General features: G+C 37.2%; 1 protein-coding gene across 8 annotated transcripts in view; it reads right to left on the bottom strand.

Moving 5' to 3' along the window:
- rabgap1l (RAB GTPase activating protein 1-like) overlaps positions 1–23883 on the bottom strand; it is a 94216-nt gene that overhangs the window by 26894 nt on the left and 43439 nt on the right. For 7 of the 8 annotated variants that reach the window (XR_013301211.1, XR_013301214.1, XR_013301215.1 and 4 more), the window contains exons 14-19: positions 15839–15952; positions 12050–12124; positions 10945–11070; positions 10165–10308; positions 8084–8125; positions 2887–3015 (exon numbers count right to left, since the gene is read on the bottom strand). Coding sequence is in view for 1 of the 8 variants with exons in the window: in XM_077606529.1 (XP_077462655.1) it covers positions 2887–3015; positions 8084–8125; positions 10165–10308; positions 10945–11070; positions 12050–12124; positions 15839–15952 (630 nt within the window). In the remaining 7 variants the exon portion in view is untranslated. Of the gene's footprint in view, positions 1–2886; positions 3016–5160; positions 5362–8083; positions 8126–10164; positions 10309–10944; positions 11071–12049; positions 12125–15838; positions 15953–23883 lie in introns of those variants that run through there. The other variant, XR_013301217.1, reaches the window with a different exon arrangement.

The raw sequence follows: 23883 nt of genomic DNA, 5'->3' as shown, positions 1-23883 counted from the left end.
GGGTGTAGCGTGTATGTTTAAGCTGGTGTATGTTTTGCCATGCCTGGCTGCGTCTATAAAAACGGTGCGTCCCTTGTGTGTGTAAAACACAGAAATAGCACTCGTTACTGACACTGCGGCTAAAAATACGATGCGCCGTATAGTCATGAAAATACGGTAAAGTAGGTATTCTCTGTTGAGCTGGAATAATAAAAGAAATGTATTCTATCTTCAACATAACTGAAAACAGAGCAATATATGTATAATATATGCACATACACACACACACACAAATATATGTCGTCTGACTCTGTAGCTTGTAAATATACTAGCGCCACTGACGTTACGCTGTCTGACTCAGTAGCTTGTAAATAGCGTCATTGAGGTCACGCTTGTTGCTTGCAAGCAAGCTGATTTAAAAAAAAAATACAACTAACGCACCAAAATGTTGGAATGTATTTGTTACAGTTACCACGTGTTGTTTCAGAACCAGTAGCAAATTTATCGGTTCCCAGTCACCAACCCTTAAGTATGTAACTTTTGAAACATAAGTCACTGCCTGAGCTTCAGTCCAAAAGATGCCTAAGATGCTGAGAAATTCAGATTCTTGCAGTAATCCTCCCAAAAAAAACTAAGCCAGTATACTCCTCGTTCTGATCAAGCCAGGGTGGTAAGGAATGTGTTCGCTATTTTAAGCAGCTTACAGGGTTATGCTGATCCGCTTTATACGTTGGCAGAGAAAAACATAAAAAGATTGGGTCCTGAAGAGAGAAAAGGTTTTAGACATGGTAAGGTTGCCAAGAGTTTTCTTGAAAATACAGTGGAATCCTTAAGGGTTTTTTTTTTTTCACAAACAAACAACGTATTAACTCCACACGCATTTTCCTCAATGGAAAAACAGATCGTTGGAACAGTGGGGTAATTAATCTTAATCGACTTCATTACCTTGTCTCTTAGGGATTGCCACATTGTATTAAACTTTTCAATGTCAACCTATGTCCCCCTTTCTAACACTCATTGTTCCATCACCACATAAATACACCTTCTCTCTGATCTTTCTTGTCATTTGTCACATAAAAATGGATGTCTCCTAACAACTTGCTATAGAATTGCCCACAGGAAATAATTTATTTCACAAGTGCAAGTGTGACTTGTCCAAAAGTAGAGAGGGATAGAAGCTTACAAAAATGCACCTTGACAAACCAGATACAGCGTTATCACCCCCAAATCTATTTTTTAAAGTAAAAGGTTGGACAACAGGTTTTACCTGGAACAAAAGAAGGTTTCCAGCGGCTAATTAGTGCTTCGTATTACACAACAATGCTTTGAAATAACTCAAGCTCACAAAGTATGGACGTGAAACGAAGGATACAAGAGTGTTCTCGCTAGCTAGTAACATAAAATGTTTAATAATGTTTTCTTTTGGGAGTGGAAGTTAAATGTTAAAGGAAAGAATGAGATGGATGTTGCTCGAAACAGGGAGTCCTCGGGTTACGAAGTCCTCGACCCATGAATTTTTTACTTTACGACACCCGTGCCTCATTCACCTTCGAATCCACCAGTGTTTGTGCTTAGCTATTGCGTAGTGCTTGTTTGTTTTTGGGCCAAGATTATCTTTGCTATTTATCCTTTCTTTTGTCACATTATGGCCCCAAAGAAGAAAGCCATGTCTTCTAGCGATGTTGGTCCAGCCAACAGGAAAGCAATGATCATGGAAACGAAGTAAAACATCATAAAAAGATCGGAAAAAGGGAGACACTTCTCAGCGTAGCCTGAAAACGCCTTGCTCACGGGAAACCTGACAACAAAACATTTTTGTATTGACCAAAAGTCCGTAAAACCCAAACAATTCACAGTTCACATTACAACTATTTCAATCTTACATTTACTATTATTACACCAAAAGCAATGTTGTATTCAAACAGACCTTATGTCGACAAAAGTCGGTGCGAATGCACATGTAATAACTCTGTAAAATATTTTTGCTATTTTTTACTTTGTGTGTTGTAAATATCTACTTTAACAGTGCAATCCGAATTACGTGGAAATTGGAGTTACAACGCCAGTGTAGGAATGGAAGTCGCTGGTAACGCAAGGACTCCCAGTACTCTATTGCATAGGAGATGAAAATGAATCTTTAGCAGCAATAAACTTGACCTTTCTAGAAGCACGCCCAAAACGGACGTTTCCCAACATATAAACAAGTAACCCAAACATTTTAGTAAATCACCTTTGCCTTTGGATAAAAGACAAGAAATGCGGTGGGGTTATCTATTCTATATCTTTCCCTAACAAGATATCTGTCATGCCCGTCTCTTACACACACACACACGCACACACACGCATGTACACGCACAAATGCACACACACGTACAAGGACAAAATTAAATGTATTTCACTGTGTAGCAGTTTGGGTCTCAAGTGACCTCAGCAAATTCCCTAAATGCCAAAAGTGTTCTAAAAGCCAGGAGAATGATGATGATAAGGTTTGTGTTTGTGTGAGGGTCAAAGAGAAAAATCAATGAGAAACCATTCTAACCACTATCCATGCAAGCCGCTAGCTGATAAAACTGCAACAAAGTCAGTAACGATGAATGCTATTCCTCAACATATACTAATAAACTGAGAAAATGAACAAAATTCCGCACAAACAGCAAACTAACTTGTTTTCTTGAAGATCTACAGTAATTGTAGTGTCAAAAACAAACTGGATATAACTTGTTGAGCTTCTCATGAATCAGATTGTACCAGGCACGTGAATGAATACGCAACAGTGCTGAATCGCTTTGAAATTAATAAGGGTGTAACCCTTATATTCCTTGTTAATAGTTAAACACATTCCAGGCTGAAGTCATTGCTTGGTTAACAAACAAGTGGTTTTTGCACACGTTTAGAATTCTGCCAAACCTTTATGTTGCAAGCTTGTTCCATCAGTCTTCTTGCATTCTCTGCAGCTCTGTAACGTTTAGGGAGTTGAACTCTGAAGAACTTGAGCGCTCCTTCAAAGTCTGCTTGCAAGAGGTCCTCTTTCGAAGTCTGCGGAGAAACGAGTGGGGTCAGGTGGAGATAGAAGCGCAAATGTTAATTAAGCCAATTTTTATTGAATTTTAGTACCATTTACTTATGTATTTAACTTCAATGTAAATTAACCCTTAACATTATAAATGACAATAATTTCACCAAGTGTAAAAGCTGACTACTTCTATAGGTTCGATAGGTGAAAAAAACATCAACATTCCCCCCCCAATATGGAAACCTTGAATTCACAGGGAACGGTAGGTTTTTGTAAAATTTCACCGAGCTACTGGTCATTTTCTTTGAATAGAATCAATCAAATCAAAAATCAAAAGCCTTTATTGTCATCATACACAGCTGCATATGACGAAATTGGTGGTGCTACTCCACAAAGTGCGTTTTCCCAGTAAAAAAAAAAAAACATAAGTAATATAAAAATATAATGAGTCACATCCTGGCAAGGTAAATTTTAAAATATTGCAATATCGATATCAATGTGGACTGATATGAATCACATTGGTGTACTTTACTTCCATCTATGCCTTTGCTTGCTTCAGTGCTTTAGTCAAAGTTGAGGGATTTAATAACTTCCAATAATCAGCATTAGCAAAAATAAACAAATTAATAAATAAAAACCTTGGATTTTATTCCTCTGTAAGGAAAACCTCACTCCACTGGGTGAAATTCCATCCATCAATTTGCTTCTTCGTATCATGAGTCTGGTTGCAAACTGAAGTAGGTTAATGCAGGAAAGCCCAGATTTCCAACCACTTTGTGCCCTGGGAGCTAACTGCATCGAGAGCACCCTCTTTGGAAAGCTCAGAGGTGGAGGGTTTTACTGGCATACATTCACACATCTTACGTAACATTATCACCAGTGTAACTGTCCAACTGTCAGCTAAGCAAACCATCACCTACTTACTATGAAAAGTGAGCTTCATGAACAGTTTTCAATTTAATGTTAGAATGTGGAGGAGGCGGGCAAGAGCATATTTAGCGTGCTGCCATTTCCCAGGTGCTCTTCACGTTTCGTTGATGATTTTAAAGATAAGTTCCTAATGGAAAATAGCAATATTGAGCTAAATAGCTGACATCGGTGATCTCTGAACGTGACAAAAAAATAATCATATCATTTAGAGTAGGTTTCCTACAGGTTACATATAAAGCTTTTTAAAACCATTTTACAATTTGAAGAATTTAGACCTACCAGAAAAAAAACCCAATACTTAAGACGCTTCATGAAGATTAGTAAATGTAAGAATTTAAAACACTATATTGGCATGGCAATCTCAAACTAATAATACAAGAAACAAATAAAATGCAATTAAGATCACACTAGCACATGGACAATCAATAACAATGTAATGTGCAATGGTTGAAAAATCAAACTTAACCTTTTCATGCACAAATTATGATATTTTTAACCTTACGTGGAACTCCCGCTGGCTGCCAATGACAGCATTAGAAGTCCATTCTATTTTATCGGGGAGGGGCGAATGGACTGTTCCTCTGCCCCTTGAAGCCAAAATGGATTCAACATCGATCGCTGTCAATGTCGTGGAATGAGTAAAAAAACACTATGAAAAAAACAACACCTTTAGAGTATTATTTATGCCTGTATTTGTATTTTGTTTTCATTTGGATTATATTAATTTTTAACCTCCTATGACCTGGCGTCCACATTTGTGGACATCACATTTTTGGTTGTCAAAGACTACAATGTTAAATTTTGGACTACATGGGCCAAGCGTCCACTTATGATGTCATAATGATCCTTTTTCTCAAAAACGACATCATGTAAAAAGATAATTCTTTGTTTTTACACTCATTTGCCTAAATATCAAAGAGAAAATAAAAATGCATGCCTTGCAAGAGTCTGGGTCTTAGGAGTATAAAGTTATTTGAAATAATGATAACAATATGGCAAGTGCCAAATGAAACACATCAGTACCACCATCTTGTGGGGGAACACTATATCTAGCGTGTGCCTATCTTAGACAACTAACTTTAAAGGACACATTCCAACAACCAGACTTACAACATATTAGTTTTGGAATCAGATACATACTATATTACAATATAAGGTGGACGCAGAGATGTCGACTGCACTAATGCAAAAGTCCATTTCCCTATTGCTTCCCAACTATGAACATTGCCCACTCTCACCGCCAGCAGCTTGGGGACAAAGAGGCGATGTCCCATTCCAAGGAGATCCATCACTTTGCAAAAGGAATCCGCTGTGGCCTGACTGCTTTGGCCATTTTCTTCTGCCGTTGCGTCGCCATCCTCCACTGCCCTTCGCACTGCTGGAAGTTGCAGAGGAGGTCTCAGGTTTGAAAGAGGAGGCGGAGAGGGCAAAGGGGATGGTAGAGGAGATAGCGGTGGGGTCGGAGAGGGCAAGGGAGAGGGGCTATCCCTCTTTGGGGTTAAGGTGGCGTATGACTCCAGCGTGTCGTTAGAAATTCCACACTTGGTCTTGAGAAGTGGGAGGGGCAAGTAAATTGGTGGCAATACAGACTGTTTGATGAAGACTCTATTAGGTCAGAAGACAGTATGAACACATCCACTGTCACAGCCTTATTATTATTACTAATAATAGGAATAAGAAGACTGAGTCTTCATCCCACCGCCGTCAGAGCCCAGAAGTGACCACTCGTTGTGTGATTGTTCCAGTCCAAAACTTAGCAAGGGATGCTGCTGTTTGTTGCATAACGCCTTAATGTCTTCTACCTGCAAAGCGCTCTTAACTTGCTGCACTAGTAATGGCAATCCAGTGTGTCGTTGCTAAGCAACAAAGAAGGCTCAACACGTGGGTTCTGCTCCAACAAATGGCAGTGATGAGCAAGTAGTCCACCTTTTTCTTGTTTATTTTTTTCCTTTAGCAGACTTCAAACAGGGGGGAAGCCTTTTGAGCAAATATGACGGAAAAGCTGAAAATGCTCTAGACTCTGTTGGAATTTTAAAGTTCAATTTCTTCAAAATGGAAAATCAGCAAAAAATGTAAAAATCGGAATCCTTTCAAGGAAGAAGCATGATATTGTGGCACTTCTTTAGAGAGAGATCATCTAAGTAAAATAAATACAGTTCCAGAAAACAGATCATTAGCAGATCTGTAGCAGTCAGAAGATCGTGTAGATGGAAGGCGGCTTCTTTAAATGGAAAACCACTTGATTCTCAACAACACAGGCTAAAATGGATGCATCTGTGAGTCGTGAATAGGCTTGTGCCACCCTGAGCAATTGTTCTGGTCAGCAACTGGGGCGAGGCAAATCAAGAGGGGAAAAAAACCCCATCAAAACACACACTGTTTTCCAGACCACTGTCCCTCTCTCTTGTGATGCTAACCGCTATTGGCTAGCAGCTTGCTGGGCATCTCTATTGCCATCCAGTATGTAGTCCGAGGTAGCGTGCGGCAAACGAATATATTTCCAACACATGACTAAAGAAGTGGAGGTAGAAGCTGCGGTTCAAAATATAAAAATAGAATTAAAACACACACACGGGCATGTGTATTGGTAAAGAAGAAAAGAATGTCGGGAAAACAAAAAGCTTAATTCCTGCACGTTCAGAGAGCTAACAGTACACCTTACATTCTGGGAGTGAAGAGGGATGTGGGTGATGAGTGTAAAGCAGGAAAGGGAGGGAGGTGGACCCAGATGGCGGGAGGGGGATGAGAGTGGAGGAGAACGGGATGGAGGGGGTTCTGGGGATAGAATGTCGTCATAGTTGGCCAATTGGAGGCTGTGAACGGAAGCTTGTTTCACACACCTCACATCCTCATTTGTTTCCCATCTTCAGTAATGCATCCACTTTGTATGCATCTTTCTGGTACAGAAAATATTATTGCTGAGCTATTGAACAGAAATTTCAAATGGTTTTATTATGATTATGTAAAAAGTGTATTAGAAAAATGGTATACGTGGAATATAGAAGTTTCTATTTATTTTTAATGCAATTGTGTGTTGAGCTGCGCAGCTCTATTCTTTTTAATGGTATGCGAATTATAGTTGAAAATAATTGAGAATTATTTGTGGATAAATGAACCTTCTTGCATTCCTGTATCGAAATTCATTTTCCTCAAATTGAGATGGTCAAATGTTTAATTTAATTATAATAAAGTTTAATAAATTCATTTTCAATTAGGCTCTCACTGAAAATCTATTTAATTGAAACTAGGAAGGGTCTATTTATTGAGCCCATCAGAATTCCCGAAAACACTTAAGATTTTAGATTTAAAAAAAAGGATTTTGAATATTTTGGACAATGTCCAACAACCATATGTGCAATAAAACAGTGTACATGAGGAAAAAGATTGCAATTTATGAGCACACACTCATTATCCTAAATAACAAATGCGTTCTTCAAGAATTAATTGACATCAGATAGCGAGAAAAGGTTCAATATGACAGCGCATGGCTTGATCTCCATTGCTTTTAACACGCCTACAATGCATTAGCAGAGATGATTGACGACAGAGCACAATGAAGCATCCACATGCAAGATGACTGTGCTGAACGAATCGATACAAGCAACCTCAAGGAGATCTTGTAGCACAACAAACAGGAATTCCACACCACTAAGACAAATGCAAAGGGGTTCAGAAAAACAGCGTACGTACACTTATATAAAGTTGTGGCTTTTGTTTTTGTCTACCTATACTATTGTTTTTTTTCCACAATAATGTACAGACCCCAAAATGTGCACGCTAGCAACTGTGAGGTGATCAATGAGGTACATATTGCTTGCTGAGGCAATCAAATGACCCAATAAGTGTTCTTTAAAAAAAGGAAGTTAAGAGTATACTAATGTCCCCTTGGTATAATTAAAAGTGCAAAAAAGGAAAGAAAAGAACACAAATAGCCCCTAACTATCAGCTGTAGCTCCGATAACCGGACACGAGGTGGTGACAGATACCAAATGAAACTGATGCAGTTCAATTAAACAAAAGCATCATTATATCACTGTATTGAGTATTACATATTCCCATGACTAATGGTTGATAGATGCAACTTTGCATTTAGGTGGTTAAAAAAAAAAATCAGTTCCTTTAAAACAAGAGAAGTGTTCATGAATGAATTGAGCTACAAACCTTAAGCAGAGCCAAGGCAACATTAAAGATGATATTGAGCCCCTGCAATGTAAAAAAAAAAAGTAGAAAAATATTAATACAGCATTATAATATAGAGGTCATAGAATCAACTAAATGCATTTTATGTACTGTCACATTAAAATCAGGAATACAAAATAAAAGCAGATTTTCAGATTAATGTTTAGAGATGATTGTCTCTCATCATCAACCGTGACTGTGAAACATGCAGATGATGTAGAGCTGGCAGCTCTGCGGGAAGACCTCATCTCCCTGGTCTCTGTGATTGAGTTCACATGGCAACACAGAGCTAAAAATAACCAGACATGCCTAAAAATAAGGAAAGCGAGGGGGAGCACACGCTCTTTTCCCTCAAGATGGCGCTACAATGCAAAGTCAAGATCAAAGAGGTTCCGGAGGTACTTTTGGTTTTTACAGCCTATGAATGCGTGAGAGAATTAAATTGATTTATACTATGGAAGGGAAGGATACAGAAACAGAAACTGTGGTCAAGATTATTAATTCATTCATTCATTCATTCATTTTCAACAGCTTGTCCTTGTCAGGGCTGCGGGGTGCTGGAGCCTATCCCAGCTGATATCGGGCGAAAGGCACCTGCACCCTCAGGTGGCTGGTCGAGATTAGTAATCGTAAAATATAACCTAGGAATGAGACAGAGCAGTTTAACAGGAGTAAAGGTAAAATAAAGTCCAAAGGAAAATATTTTCAATGTTGAGAGTAATCAAACAATCTGGATTTAGTGTTCTAAACATCTCCTAATGTGCTTAATGTAATGAATGTAAAATGCATGTGTTTAATCGAAGATGCTATTAGGATGCTAAAACTCTGAGCTTTGCTTGATCATATTTCAAACTTTAGCAATGAAATCTGTCACAGTAGATCTATCACAATGGACCACCCAACCTAGTGCGCTTCCAAAAGAAGGAATTCCACAAGTGTATTTTTTTTCTGTAATAGATTGACAGAACTGGATTGTGTGTCTATTCTGCTGGTCTGACACCTGATTACTGTAATACGCCACACCTACTGATGTCTTTGTAATTTCCAGATGGATTAACTGAATTTGTCTCGTGTATATAAGTCAGGTGAGATGTTTACAACCCGCAAAACCAGTCAGGCACCCCATTCCCATGTCTTTTACAGAAATATGTTTAACATAAAACAAATGACATTACCGGAAAAAGAAGGCCGCTTTGCTACTTCAGGGTCTGGACAACTGGCTGTGTGTGAGTATTTCATTCATTTTACGACCCACTTATCCTCACAAGGATCGCGGGGGGTGCTAGAGCCTATCCTAGATAACGATGGGCACCAGGGAGGGAACACCCTGAATCAGTGGCCAGCCAATCACAGGGCACAAGGAGATGGACAACAATTCACGCGCACAATTATACCTAAGGGCAATTTACACTTACTCATACTTAAGGGCAATTTAGATTTTCTAACAATTTGACCTGTACCTAATTATTTCCTAGGCAGGATAACTCGCAAGGAAAAGTGAAGGCAACGGTGATGGGGGAAAGAAAATGATACATAAGAAGACCAGCTGTCGGAGTAGCAGGAGAAGAAAATGGATGTTTTACGAACAGATTCTTATCATGCGGTTCATTGGCTGAGAAAAACCTGGGACGCGTCTTATTGTTCTGCTTGAGGCCAGTGGGAGAGCAGGAAGAGTGGGAGGAACAGAAGAAGAGTAAATGAGAAAATATAGAAACCAACGCTGAATGACAGGGCGGGACCGATATTTTAATTTTAAAAGGTGAGGCAGTGTATATGTACTAATTAAAGCTTTGAATATTTCTAAGGATTTTAAATGATATTGATGATTTCAAAAATGATGATTAAGGAATCAATGCAAAACATATTTTTCTTTTCTGAGGTGCAGTGCGCCATTGGCTCATGATCGCCAAACTTGAGGGGCTACAGTACCTCGTGCGTGAGGTTTAAAACGTTAAAATTTATTTCTCTGGTGGACACTATTTCCCCTGACTTAAATTGGGTTCTTTCCCCACAACCTATCCTAGGAATTAGGGGACAATATATTACACTGATTACAACTGTACCTCACAAAGCAGGAGATCAGTGATGTGGAAAACCATGCAAAGAGGGAACTTGGCTGTGAAGAGGGTGAGAAACCACTGTGAGGCATACATGTGTGCCTCCAGGTTTAGTTCTTGGAAATGAACCCACAAATCAGGTAGTTGTTCCTAGAAAAAAAAGCAACAAGAGTATGGGAAAATTATTTATATATGTATACGTATACATATACATATACATATACGTATACGTATACATACACATATACGTATGTGTACGTATACATATACGTATACGTACACATACGTACACATATATTTATATATATATATATATATATATATATATATATATATATATATATATATATATATATATATATATATATATATATATATATATTGGATTGGATAACTTTATTCATCCCGTATTCGGGAAATTTCGTTGTCACAGTATACGCATACATGCATATATATAAATATATATACACATACATACACAGATGTACATGTATATATATACATACATACACAGATGTACATGTGTATATATATATATACACAAATACATACATATATATTCACACATACACATATATATATATACACACATTTGTTATACCAAATTTTTGAAAACTATTTTTCCTCAACTTTGCTTATTCATCTGGAAAAATGCGCACTGGACTATATATGGCTGCTGTCTAAAGAGTATTATGGGAGCTATACACCTAAACATTTAAATATGACCAAGCATTAAATCAGACTCTAGATTTCACACGTGTACAAAAAAATTGTAACCCTGTTTACCTGCATAAGCTTCTCAAGCTGATGGAACTTGCAGTGAAGATCTTCAAAGTTGTTTTTGTAGAGAGCTCTCAGGCCATACTGAAACATGATTTTCACCAACACACAAAAGGCCTGTTCTTCAGGCATCTGAAACAACAGTAATACGTATAGTGATGCTTTTATTGCTGAAATTTGTGTCTGTATATTTGTTACATAAGGTTCCAGACAATGTTTATTTTTAACAAAAAAATGCTATAACTTTCTGATATGAAGTCATGAAGACAAAACTGCGTTGTTGTTGTTGCTGGATGAAAATGTGAAGCTTGGTGCGTCTCACAGACAGCCAATATTTCTCAATTTCATGTACACACCCCAGCAGTTGCAAACACACATACACACACACCTTGGCACACAGAGGGTATGAGATTGCATTTTATCTGTGACTGCGTGTGTTTGGGGCTGAATGTGCTGCAGGTGAACCTGAGCGGCGATTAATATTCTTGAGATCGGTTTCTGTAACCTCTGCCTCTTTCTTCCCTTTAACCTGTCTTCCTTCTTCCTCCACCCAACCTAACTGGCTATATTGCACTCGTGCTCCATTTTTCCACATTCATTTTGCTGGCACCTGTACCTGATGTGGCTCCAATGACAGCTCACTGCCATCACTTCATCTTTTCACTTATTGCCCAACTGTCTTTCCTGATGGGGCCCCCTGTTGACATCTCCTGTCTCCCACAACCTTTCTCCTCTTTAACCTTGGATGCTCGTCTTTTAGACCCAAGCCAAATTTCCACCACTGTTTCAATAAAATCACTAAAAACTGATATCAAGTAGGCCTTTCTTCCAACACGTGTCTCCAACTGGTTTCTTTGAATAGAATGTAGTATCTAATTTAATAAAAACATGAACACAGGAAGGATGTATAATAATATACATTGCTGTGAAATGGTAAATCCCAAATTATTCTCAAATGAAAATGGTCTGATGCATAGTTTCACATAGTTTGGTGATCTTTAAAGATATTGAATGTTTTCAGCAAAGAATGTGGTCAAGGGATGCAACTGCAAAGAAATAATTACAATACACGCACACGTTAAAATGTATGCATATTTAAATTTTAACTTACATGCAGCAGCAGGACAGCAGCAAGAAATGATTGACCCTGACAGTAACCAATCTCCTCATCGTAGACAGCATAAGCCTTAAAGACAGGAAATAAAAAAAGATGACAGAATAATTTGTCAAAGAAACATAAAACACCAAACGAGCGATGCAATTTTCTTCTAGTAAGCAAGATTGTCAATGTTTCCGTTTGCACTAATATTCCATATTTTATCATCGTCATTTTTCCTTGAAAAGGACAAGAAATATTATTTGGATGGTCCCTGCACCAGACAATGACATGCACACTCTGTGTATTACTTATACTTGTACAGTGTATACAAATACCGATAAGAAAATATTCTGATACGAATAATATATTTAAAAAAACAGGACAAAATATACATTTATGTGAAATTATCATGATGTGAAGTTGTGTAGATGTAAAAAATGAAGTTGTGTATTGTTCTTGAATTGGACTCTGAACTTGCGGTAGTACGACACACGTAACATGAAGGACGTTGGGCGGTGATCTGCCTCCTACTGGCTGACTGAAGGTAAGCGAGGAGACAGTGGGAGGTAAGTGATCCGTTTTTTTTTCTTTGTTGGCATCTGCGAGGCAAACTTTTTCTGCAGTCGCCGGGGTTTGGTTGCGCTCGAGGGGTGATGCGATGTATCCATCACGGCAGAACGCCAACGAGTCTGAAATTATCACTTATTTGGGCCTTTTGCTGGGAAAGCGCACCTTGTGGAGAAGCACTATCAATTTCGTCATATGCAATTGCTGGTTATGATGACAATTAGGCTTTTGTCGAGTCAATGATGATGACAAAGCCTATGTCCGATTATTATTATTATTCAGAAATAGGCATGATCACACATTTTAATCTATCGTAATTTTTGGACTATATACTGTTCTGCTTTGAATACTGCGTTTTATGGTCCAGTGCGGCTTGTATTGCATATAGGCTTTTACAATCCTAACGAGCTGCAAGACTTTTATTGAGAATATCCCTGTGGTTTATATGCCAGTGTGGTTTATGTGTATATAAATATAATTTTATTGTCAAAGTTTGTGTGTGCTTCTTATAGTAAAGTTTGCATTATAGTCCAAATATTCCAATATATTTTTGATATTGGGTTCTTGACTGAATGAGCAATCAGATAATCATTGCATTCCCCTATCAGAGTAAAAATCTATCTTTATTATTTTGCCTAATTTGAGGTTTGATGTGCAGGTAATGATTATGTTTTATGGAATTGTCTGGGCTACAACAGTCATCCTGACATGCTTGATGGAGTGCGCTATTCACACATTCCCAACTCAACAAGGTGACATGTCGGTTGACAGATGGAAGGGGGAGGTCCTGGGGTGAGAAATCTAAATTTGTTACCCAGAGTACATAACAGCCGCAGCGGGGTGAAGTATTACCATATAATATAAAGCAGACACCTATTTCATAACAGGTCTAATGCTCTTTTTAAACTGTCAACATTTTATGTCATTAAATAAACTTGAGGAATTAAAACAAGCTGGTGGTGGGCCTTATCTAAGTACCAAGTAAACCATTTATTCTGACAAGGATTAGCTGTAAATGAAAGTGGTAAAAGCAACTCTTTTGGCAAAATTTAAATACTAATGTGTGGAACATATTAAGTGCTGGTTGTCTCTTAAACTATAAATGATACACTTTTGTTTTATTTAAAAGTAATGTCTATTTTTACACTATACCACCTCGGAAAGTGTGGGAAGAACAATCTTCCAAGGAGGATAAGCCCCAGAAACTGCGGTAACGTAAGATGACTCCACCATATTTCAAAGGAGAAATGAGGAATGGTAACAGTTAAACGGATAAGAAATGATCGTCTCAATAAAGATTTAATGTATTCTCATTTGTGATCAGTCAGACAGACAGTATCGGATTTAAGCATTTGCGTTATTTTTAAATTTTCTTCTCCAGGCAAATGTTTTGGAAAGTCATCCAAATTAGTCAACCAAGAGCTTACACAATTTTAAAGAAATTCAGGAAGAATAAATGTTCTCTTTTTCTCATAAACTCACTGTCAAAATGTGTAGGAGAGAGACATTTAACCCTGACCGCTGCAGAAGGCCTAAAGAATGGTCAGTCAGGCTTGCACAGGTTAGATGTAAATGCACTTGAATGGAACGTCCACAAAATGAAACAGAAAGTCACAAGCAAAGTTCACACAGCTCAATTGACCTTTCTCAGAGAAGAAAGGTTAGAAAATTAAGGACCCCATGCATATTAGCGAGTCGATTCCTGTGAAGATGAATTTCCAATGGGTTCTGGATCCTGTGTGCTGTAACCCACTCATGCCTCAAGATCCAGCCAACCTTATCAGCAGCAAATCTACATGAATTTGCATACAAATGAAGGCTAGCTCACCACTGACCTACTTGGGTTCAGGGAGGATGTAAACCCATTCTGACAGGTCCTCCCACTGTGCTGATAGCCCAAAATATACAAAGGTGTGGCGTTCTGCTTATCGATAAAACAACACAAAAAATGTGTTTGACTTAAAATTCAATTGTCCTGGCATTAAATAGTTCAATTTTTGAATCATGAGTCATTAAGAATTAACCTTGTAGGGCATTCTGTATGAACTTAACAAACTTGTAAAGTAACAAATTGTGAAACTTCAAGAGATAATATTTTTTATGTTGTTATGTTAAGTAGTTGGCCCTCTCCAAATACTTCCTTCAAACATGGATTCAAGGTGAAGATATGGTCACATGATGTAATACAGATATTAAAGATTAGCAATTTACTAAGTTTTCATGCAAGATATATTCAAAAAGAATGAACCAATTTCATCATGGAATATTTTGATAAAGACAAGACAAATCCAGTCAAGTCACAAGGATAATATCCTGACTTATTAATGTTAAATGTGGTCAACACCAGCAGCACACGTCAACAATACTATGAATATTCTTCCTTGCGTTGAAGTGATTGTTGTTATTTAAAGTGGAATGTCGTTAAAGTTTGTGGCTAGTAGTGGAACATAGACGATCCTTTATATATTCCAACAAGAAAATAACAAAAAGCAAAGACAGAAGATCCAGCAAAAGTTGATCTTGACATAAGGCAAATATTGGCACCATAAAAAACTCATGATTGGCATTTATTCAACTCTTTACAGCCACTCATGATCTCTAAACTAAACAAGCCCGCCATGATATGCCCCTGAACCTTCATGCCGGTGCTGTATTTTTCCTTTAATATTGCAGGCATTCTAGATAGAATGCACAGAACTACTTTATTTCACGGTATGGAATCACTCGGCCGGCACATTCAAACCGCTCGCTGCCCACTGTGCCATTGTTATTCAGTTAACATTTATTTTTGGTATATATTCTTTACGCAGTTTTTCCAAAATGACAAAAAATGAAATGGGCAGTTCAAAAAAAAATCTACCTGAGTCTCTAGCATTTACCTAGGACAATATAAGGGCTTCCGGGGTTGCTAGAGCCGTACCCAACCAACTTCAGGTGAAAGGCACACTACACCCTGGACTGGTCGCCAGTCAGCAAAAGAGCACCCAGAGAGACAGGCAAACATTCACACTCACAATCATACCGTCAACGAGCCGGAATCAATCCCACCCTTGACCGCACCGAAGTCAGGCAAGTGAACCACTACATTACAGGTTACTTCTACAGTCCAAGGAATTTCAAAGCCTTAGATCTGAAGTTCGGGTCTTTAAGTCTATTTGAAAGTCAGCATTTAACTGCGGCAGTCATTTTTTTGATTGACATTCTTTTAAATTAAGTTTCACATTTTCCTCATACCTTGCAGATCTTGTAGAGCGAATCCTGTCCATCTCCATCAGAGTCCTTGAAGTAGTCGTGTGCAGGGAATGTGCGGTGGATGTCTCGAGTGATTACACCCTCCTGAGCAGAATCCTGAAATGTGTAATGCAATTCAGTACAGTATTACAATTGAGACAAACACTGAAAGCCAATTTACAGTCAAATGCTTTAAACCTGTATTAAACATTTACAAAATGTGTTGTAATATCATTATAAATTCGTCTGGTTATGGTGTAAATTTGGTGAGAAATAAAGTATGAACAAATTATTTACCATCAGTGGAACAAAAACATGTTTTTAGCTCCATTTTCTCTTGTGCATGTCCTGTTTCCAAACACTTACTCGCACCTCTCACTCTCCAACATATTCAAACACACTGATATTTTCTCTCAGACAGACTTATTTTTCCCCCACACCTAAAGCCAACCCTGAGCTTGACTAGCCTTGATGTGTATATCAAAGAAAAATGAAGGCCAAGAACATCTGACACAAGAGGTAGAAAAGGCAAAAGTCATCCCAATTCCTACTTTATGAGTAAAAACATGATCTTACATAGGTATTTTAGTTCAACCAACTTGTATTGTATCACCTTTCCTTTTGAAACGGAACGTTCTTGCCAGAAATTACTATGGATTTTGGCTGCCCACATCCATCTAATCATAAAATCACAAACTGACTAGATTATGTTTAGTCTGGGCCACTGCTGGGGCCATACCATCTGTTGCAGGACTTTGCTTTACATGTTACTGGCGATATTTATTTATCACTCTGGATGTACTGTACGTCTGTGGTCATCGATATGCGGCAGCATTAATGTTAAACGCCTACCATGTGTTCCGGGCGACAGAAAACAAGCTGTATGCACACATGAACAGTGAGGAAAGCTTTACTTTAAAATATTCGAAAAGCTCCATGTCAGCTAAGATTGGCTCAACCATGATCCCATGAGAAGAGCACTATCGAAAATGGATGAATGGATGGAAAATGTCATAGTAGAAGAGCTAAATAGGGAAATTTCATACACGTGACTACTGATTTGTATCGTTCATTTTCTTCATTGTGAATATAGGGGGATAATATACTACATCCCAATATGTACTGTACTTTGTTGTTGGAATAATAAGGTACCAGAAAAATGCTGAGGAAGTTACACAGTACACGTCTGTAAATGTCAGAAGTTTCATACAAATTAAATGTCTTCATAGTGAGTTACATGCCAATTAGTTCCAATGCCTGCTGTAGGCAAGCTAGCGTGTAATGTTATAATGAGATTTGCAGCATGGTGTTGGTCCTTATGTGCATTATGGGTTAGGAAGAGTAGAAAAGCTACAAAGTACTGTACATTGAATTCACAAGGCCAGGTAAACAAACAAACATGCTTTATATATAGAAGGCTGTGGCTCTTTTCGTAGTTTTAATCTCACAGAAATATAACTATTTATATATATATATATATATATATATATATATATATATATATATATATATATATATATATATATATATATATATATATATATATATATATATATATATATATATATATATATATATATATATTAGAAGCAACACAGGCTACCATAACTGTATAAAACAGTGAAGGACCAACAGATTGAAAAAGAGCATTGGACTACAAAGTACAGCACGTTTGTCAATTTTTTCCCTCAAAGATATTCAAAACAAAACATTATATGTAACTAGGAGGGTATTTTGGATTTTCTTGCATTTACTTAACATAATTTGACAAATTAATACAATGGCACTTTTAAATTGGCGCCGTTAATTGTCTTTCATTTATAACAAGCACTTTTAAAAAAAGAAAAAATTCAAAAGCAGCCACTTCTCAGCTTTTGAAAGTACACCACAACATTCGTATATATTCTTTTCGCATACATATGTATATATATATGTTTTTTTTTTTTTGGATTTTCTTGCATTTACTTAACATAATTTGACAAATTAATACAATGGCACTTTTAAATTGGCGCCGTTAATTGTCTTTCATTTATAACAAGCACTTTTAAAAAAAGAAAAAATTCAAAAGCAGCCACTTCTCAGCTTTTGAAAGTACACCACAACATTCGTATATATTCTTTTCGCATACATATGTATATATATGTATATATATGTATATATATGTATATATATATGTATATATATGTATATATATGTATATATATATATGTATATATATGTATATATATGTATATATATGTATATGTATATATATATATATATATATGTATATATATATGTATATATATATGTATATATATATATGTATATATATATATATATATATATATATATATATATATATATATATATATACATACACTAAATATGCACCGCTCTTTAAATATACCATGTTAAGACAGCTTGGTAAAGAGAGCACACTAACCTAAAAGTGTTCCTGCATATTAACTACTTTCTAACCGCCAACTGAGTGGGTTTAAATGTCGGAGAAAATTATACTGTAATGGAAAGCCCCTCAAAGAAATGCATGACATGAGTTGTGGTAGAAAACAAAGCTTTTCAAATTACGATTCTATCCTTTAACAAATGCAAATTAACTTGCGTAGATCTAGTCAAAAGACCTAGCAAACATGGTTCCAGACTGGTCTAGTTGATGGAAAACACTTTTAAACAAAAATACCACATGAGGTACCAGGTTTAAATCCTTGACAAGCCTCTTCAACTAAAGTGACTTTCCAGTGTGTAAATGCTTTTCTGTGTATATTAAAATTAGATCGTTATATTGATGTATATATGTATTTTTGTCTGGTCGTGTGTTGTGCTTAAATGAGTATGGGAAAACTTAATGTAAAGCATTAAAAACATTGTCTAGCAGGCTGTTTTGCTGAGTCACATTTAAGGTACTTTATCCAATGAAAATCATACATAAATTTTAGTCTTAGAAAACTAATTTCTTTAAGAGAAATATAACCAATGACAAGTCTTTTCTGCAGTTAGTATGCTGATATCAATGAGGATTAACACAAATCTGTTTGACATTGAAAGTCGTAAACACTTTTGATTTAATACACCATGCATGTCACTGCTAATTAAGCGCTTCATTACTCAAAAACTCCACAAGTGGAAAATAAATTTTCTTTACGTGTTTTGAGATTGCTTCACTGTATATACATACATAGACCATCCACTATGTATTAACATATGTATTTCGCCTTTAATTTTCTGACCCTTATAAGTACCTTTGACTTCAACACTGATCTGTTTAAAAAAAATCCTGTCTCATTAATACTGTGACGGATACATATATTATCACATTGTTCTCATAGTTATAGTTTACAGTGCCGAAGAAATGCACTGCATCATTTTGAGACCTGTTTCTAATATTTTGGTCTCCAAGATGAAGGCAAGTACTATGATAAAGGCAAGTTCTATCCAAACACGAGTTCAGTGCTGCTCATTTAGATGAATGTGTCAACGTGAAACATGCAAATGCTGATGCCAGCAGCTCTTTAATCTCAGCAGGGGGGCTGAGGTGTTCAGTAGGAATTGCAACCTCATCAGCACCATCAATTCTCTGTCACAGCACCCCAGTTCTGTTCTACTAACACAAAACAAATCAAATGACAAAAGCTAGTTCTAGCAAAACAACACAAAACAATAACTAAATGGTGTATATTTCTGATCACATTTTGGTTGGAATAATTGAGATGATTATTTTGTATCTCACCTGACATTCTGAAATTCTCAATACTGTATGTGCTTGACAAAGCAGATTCCAATTTAATGTGCAAGAGTTTGCACTGGTTAGATTTAATTTGTTGATATACACAATCGATACTCATAGTTTTTGTCTTGCGAGTTTGTTTTCAACTGATCAATCAAAAAAAAAAATACCTGCCAGGCTCTTTAACAAAAGAAATGTCTGAATGTTGAGAGTATGTATACATGTACATCTATGCGTATGTGTGTGGTGTGTGCGTCTGTGTCTGTATGTGTATGTGTGTGTGTGTGTGTGTATGTGTGTGTGCATGTGCATGTGCGTGTGCGTATGTGTGTGTATGTGTGTTTGTATATATACTGTGACAGTGAAATTTCCCAAATACGGGATGAATAAAGTTAGCTAATCTAATCTAATCTGATCTAATTTAATCTATTTGTGTAATTCCAGAATTGGGGCACATTTAACCACTTTAAGATTTTAGTGTATCCTAATGTATATCCTGGTATTTTAACTGGGAACCCCTGTGAGACTCTAAAATGTCTTTCTGTCACGGGAGTCAAAAGGAATGGGGAAAAGAAAAAACAACAACTAAACAACTTTTTAAAAGGTTTGTTTTTTCTTCTAGCAGGTTTCCTTGGAACCTACTGCACCATAGGAAGGAGGCATGCTAAGAATATATTCTGAAGTCAGATGGAGAATAATCTGAAAGCTGCTGCTGTGGCAGAACGAAGCTAGTAGCTCAGCATCATCGCTATTATCACTACTATCCAAAGGACCTTCCATGTGACTGATCCATCCACCGCTGCCACAGGTGATTCAGTAGACGGGATGTTCAAGGGGATCTAGAGGGCAGTAGGCAGTGTGTTTGTTCCATTCTAGGATTAGGGCAACAGAGTGACAGTGAATCACTGACTGCGATAAGAGCAGCCAGTAGATGTAGTACTGAATAAAAATAAAAAGGCTGATCTTGCCTGAGGGCCATATTCATTGTTTTTAGTTTGCTCAACAAAAAAGGTTAAAACAAAACAAAAAAAAGTCCTACATAAAGAATTAATAGGCCATTATATCTTTATTTCAGCCAAATATTAGCAAGACAAAAAGTTCAAACTAGTCTAAGAAGTGACCTTATACTTGTATAGATATGATCCCACCTATTGACAGAATGCATACATGCAATATGCATTGAAATAAAAAAAAGGCCTGGACTAAAACTGGACGTTCCCTTTAACTCTTTAATTTCCACTGATTGTGCTAGACATCAATTTAGGCTAGGAGGGCTGGCAAGCATTTGATTTAAACTGATTGACAGAAGGCCATAAACACGACAGATGGAAACAAAGAGGGAATGAGAGGAATGGCTGAGAAGAGAAAAACTGAGAATGGACAGAGGAAATGACATGGCGAAACAAATAGGGGGTACGTGAGAGAGTGAGAGTGAGATGAATCAAAAGCTTGCTCTAATTGTAACCTGCATTCATCTCAGTAAAAAAATAGATTATTATTCAGGCTCCTTGGACTAAAAACAAAGATTGTTGATATTTCCAAACCTGCTGCCCATCTTAACATTGTTTTATACCATAATTTTGGGTGCTAGTGTGTACTTTTATTCATTCAGCTCATTTGATCTGAGCGCATTCAATTAATCACAACTACAGCAACCTGTTCAAGTTGAGGTCAACAAAAATGTTCCCTAAACAAATTTAAAATGAACTACGACCACGCGGCTGACCATACTGGCTAAGTCAGAACTGACAGGCAAAGGTAAGTCCCCAATTAATTAATGTAATTAATCACCCCGGAAACTAATACGTCTATAATTATCTAATTAATCCGTCTGCAGACAAAAAAATAGAAATGTCTCCGAGGATCGGATATGTATACATTTCTACAATGTACCAATGAAATTTAATGCTGATGGATCTGCCAATAACAGAGGAGTAGCAATTTTACATCACCAATTCATTAATGTAATTAATCATCTCATCTCATTTTCTAAACCGCTTTATCCTCACTAGGGTCGTGGGGGGTGCTGGAGCCTATCTCAGCTGACTTCGGGCCAGAGGCGGGAGACACCCTGAATTGGTGGCCAGCCAATCACAGAGCACAAGGAGACAAACAAACATTCACGCTCACACTCCAACCTAGGGGCAATTTAGAGTGTCCAATCAGCCTACCGTGCATGTTTTTGGAACATGGGAGGAAACCGTTTCTTCTCAAAAAATTACTCGAATAAATGTAACTCATTACCACCCACATCTGAGTAAGAGACCATGGGAATTCATAAGAAAAAAAAACATTTAAAGCTGTTTTTTGGACTAAGAGTATGGATCATGCAGCTTTTGGTTTTAAAGACAATGTAACAATAATTCAGAGTTTGTATTGACGCTCCATTTATAGTCAATATGATTAATATTGGGTATGGAGTAAAAATCAAGTATACTTGCTTTTTAAGAATGTGTCTGCCCATTTCCTGACCAATATTGTGCCGTGAAAGAACAAAGGCCACTAATCTGCACTCATATTTTGAATGTCATTTGATACTCAGGGGATAAAATGCAACATGAATTCATCTTTCTCATTATTCTGTTGTATGAACAGAAGCAAGAACTCCATCATGCTCATTTGATAATATTACATAACTCTCAAGAGGGGAAGGGGCCCCTGGGAACCAGATGATGTGAGGCGGCACGCTTTGCTAAGTCAACAAGACCAAACTGATTGATGCCGGGTGCAGACAGCTGAACATTCATATCTCATAAAGTCCATCAGTGAGAGTAGCACAAATCAGAAATGTTTCTGCTCATGGTATAACCATGGCAACCAATATGGCAATATTTCACAAGTAAAAAATGACGCGACAAACAGAAAATGTTAAAAATCACTTATATTGGCAGTATAATCAGTCAAAGGTTTCATTTGCAATGTCATTCATCCAGACTTTTGATTTTTCTCATATAGAGTTAGACCGCTGTTTGAATCTTAAATAATAAGTCCTTTAGAATGTTAAGGAACACATCTGTGCATTTAAAGAAGAAATGTAAAATGGACACTTTCAGTAGTCAGGTAGTTACTGTAACTGGTTCACAGTAGCAAGTCCATAATATTAGTCCCACTGGCTTGTATTGTATAGTAGGTACTAGACATTATGGGTAGATTCGTGTGCGGTCGATTGGTCGCCGCTCTTTTGGTCGCCCCGACAATGGGCGACCTAAAGACCGGCGACCAAAAGACCGACAACAAAACAAGGTAAAACAACACGGTCTACGCATCAATAAAAGCCAACAATGGCCATGAGCAGTTTCACTGAGCCGATGTGTGAGTGTATAAGAGTTTGTATGTACATGCGTGTTCCCTTTAAGAAGCTAGTCAGTCAGGGTCTTAACAAGTTCTCCAACAAAAAAACAATAAAAGTACGAGAAATTTGGAGCTTTTCTTTAGCCTAATAATTAATAGGGCATTAAGTATGACTAAATAGTAATTCGCAGTTTGTATTTAAAGGCCGGCGATCAAAAGGCTGGCGACCAAAAGGCCGGCGACCAAAAGGCCGGGGACCAATCGACCGTGTACCGGGTAGATTACATCCTGACCACTTCTTTTTGCCCTCAAATGGCCATCACTTTTTACTAGAGTCAATCTAAACTGTTAATGTTTAGCAGTTGTTCTATTGTTTTAAGAGTCCTAAAAATTTACTCCATACCAAATTTTAAAAAAAACCTGTAGATACAAATTAAGAAAAAAAAAATCATCTCATGTTGGCATGTCAAACACCCTCCTTAACCTCAATAAATCATCTTTGGCTATGATAGTGAATACTGGAAGTAGGTTAAAGGTATCCAATCTATTGTCAATGAGTGGAATATTTAGGACATGAAGATGGGTGTTATGAGAATAACTGTGTGCTCAGCACACATTGGAAAGCTCAGGTCAAACAAAAGTGCTTTCCTGGCAAGTCAAAGGCCATTTGTTTTATGGAGAGGCACCTTTTTTGTTTTTTCAATACAATAGTTTGAAGGCTTGAGCAACACAGAGGATATTATGAACAATGCAGAGTAAGCGCTAATGTATGAGCAATATGTACTTTCCACACATTTGATATTTATACAGACTGCATTCTCAGTCAGTTTGCAGGCTAAAGTTTAACATACAGTCGGTAGAAAAAGTACTCACTCCTTATTCAAATACCACTGTTGTTTTGAGATTATTCATTTTCGGGAAATGTGGAAAACTGTGCAGTGAAGCTTGTTAGGTCCACTATACATATGCAGACCACTATTGCAACACCTGATTCAATCGTCTCATGTCTCTTTACTTCACAGGACTTTTAGAG

The sequence above is a fragment of the Stigmatopora argus genome, chromosome 8, assembly GCF_051989625.1.
Source record: "Stigmatopora argus isolate UIUO_Sarg chromosome 8, RoL_Sarg_1.0, whole genome shotgun sequence".
NCBI lineage: Eukaryota > Metazoa > Chordata > Actinopteri > Syngnathiformes > Syngnathidae > Stigmatopora > Stigmatopora argus.
The sequence above is the reverse complement of the archived record's forward strand: the minus strand, read 5'-3'. Positions and strand labels throughout refer to the sequence as shown.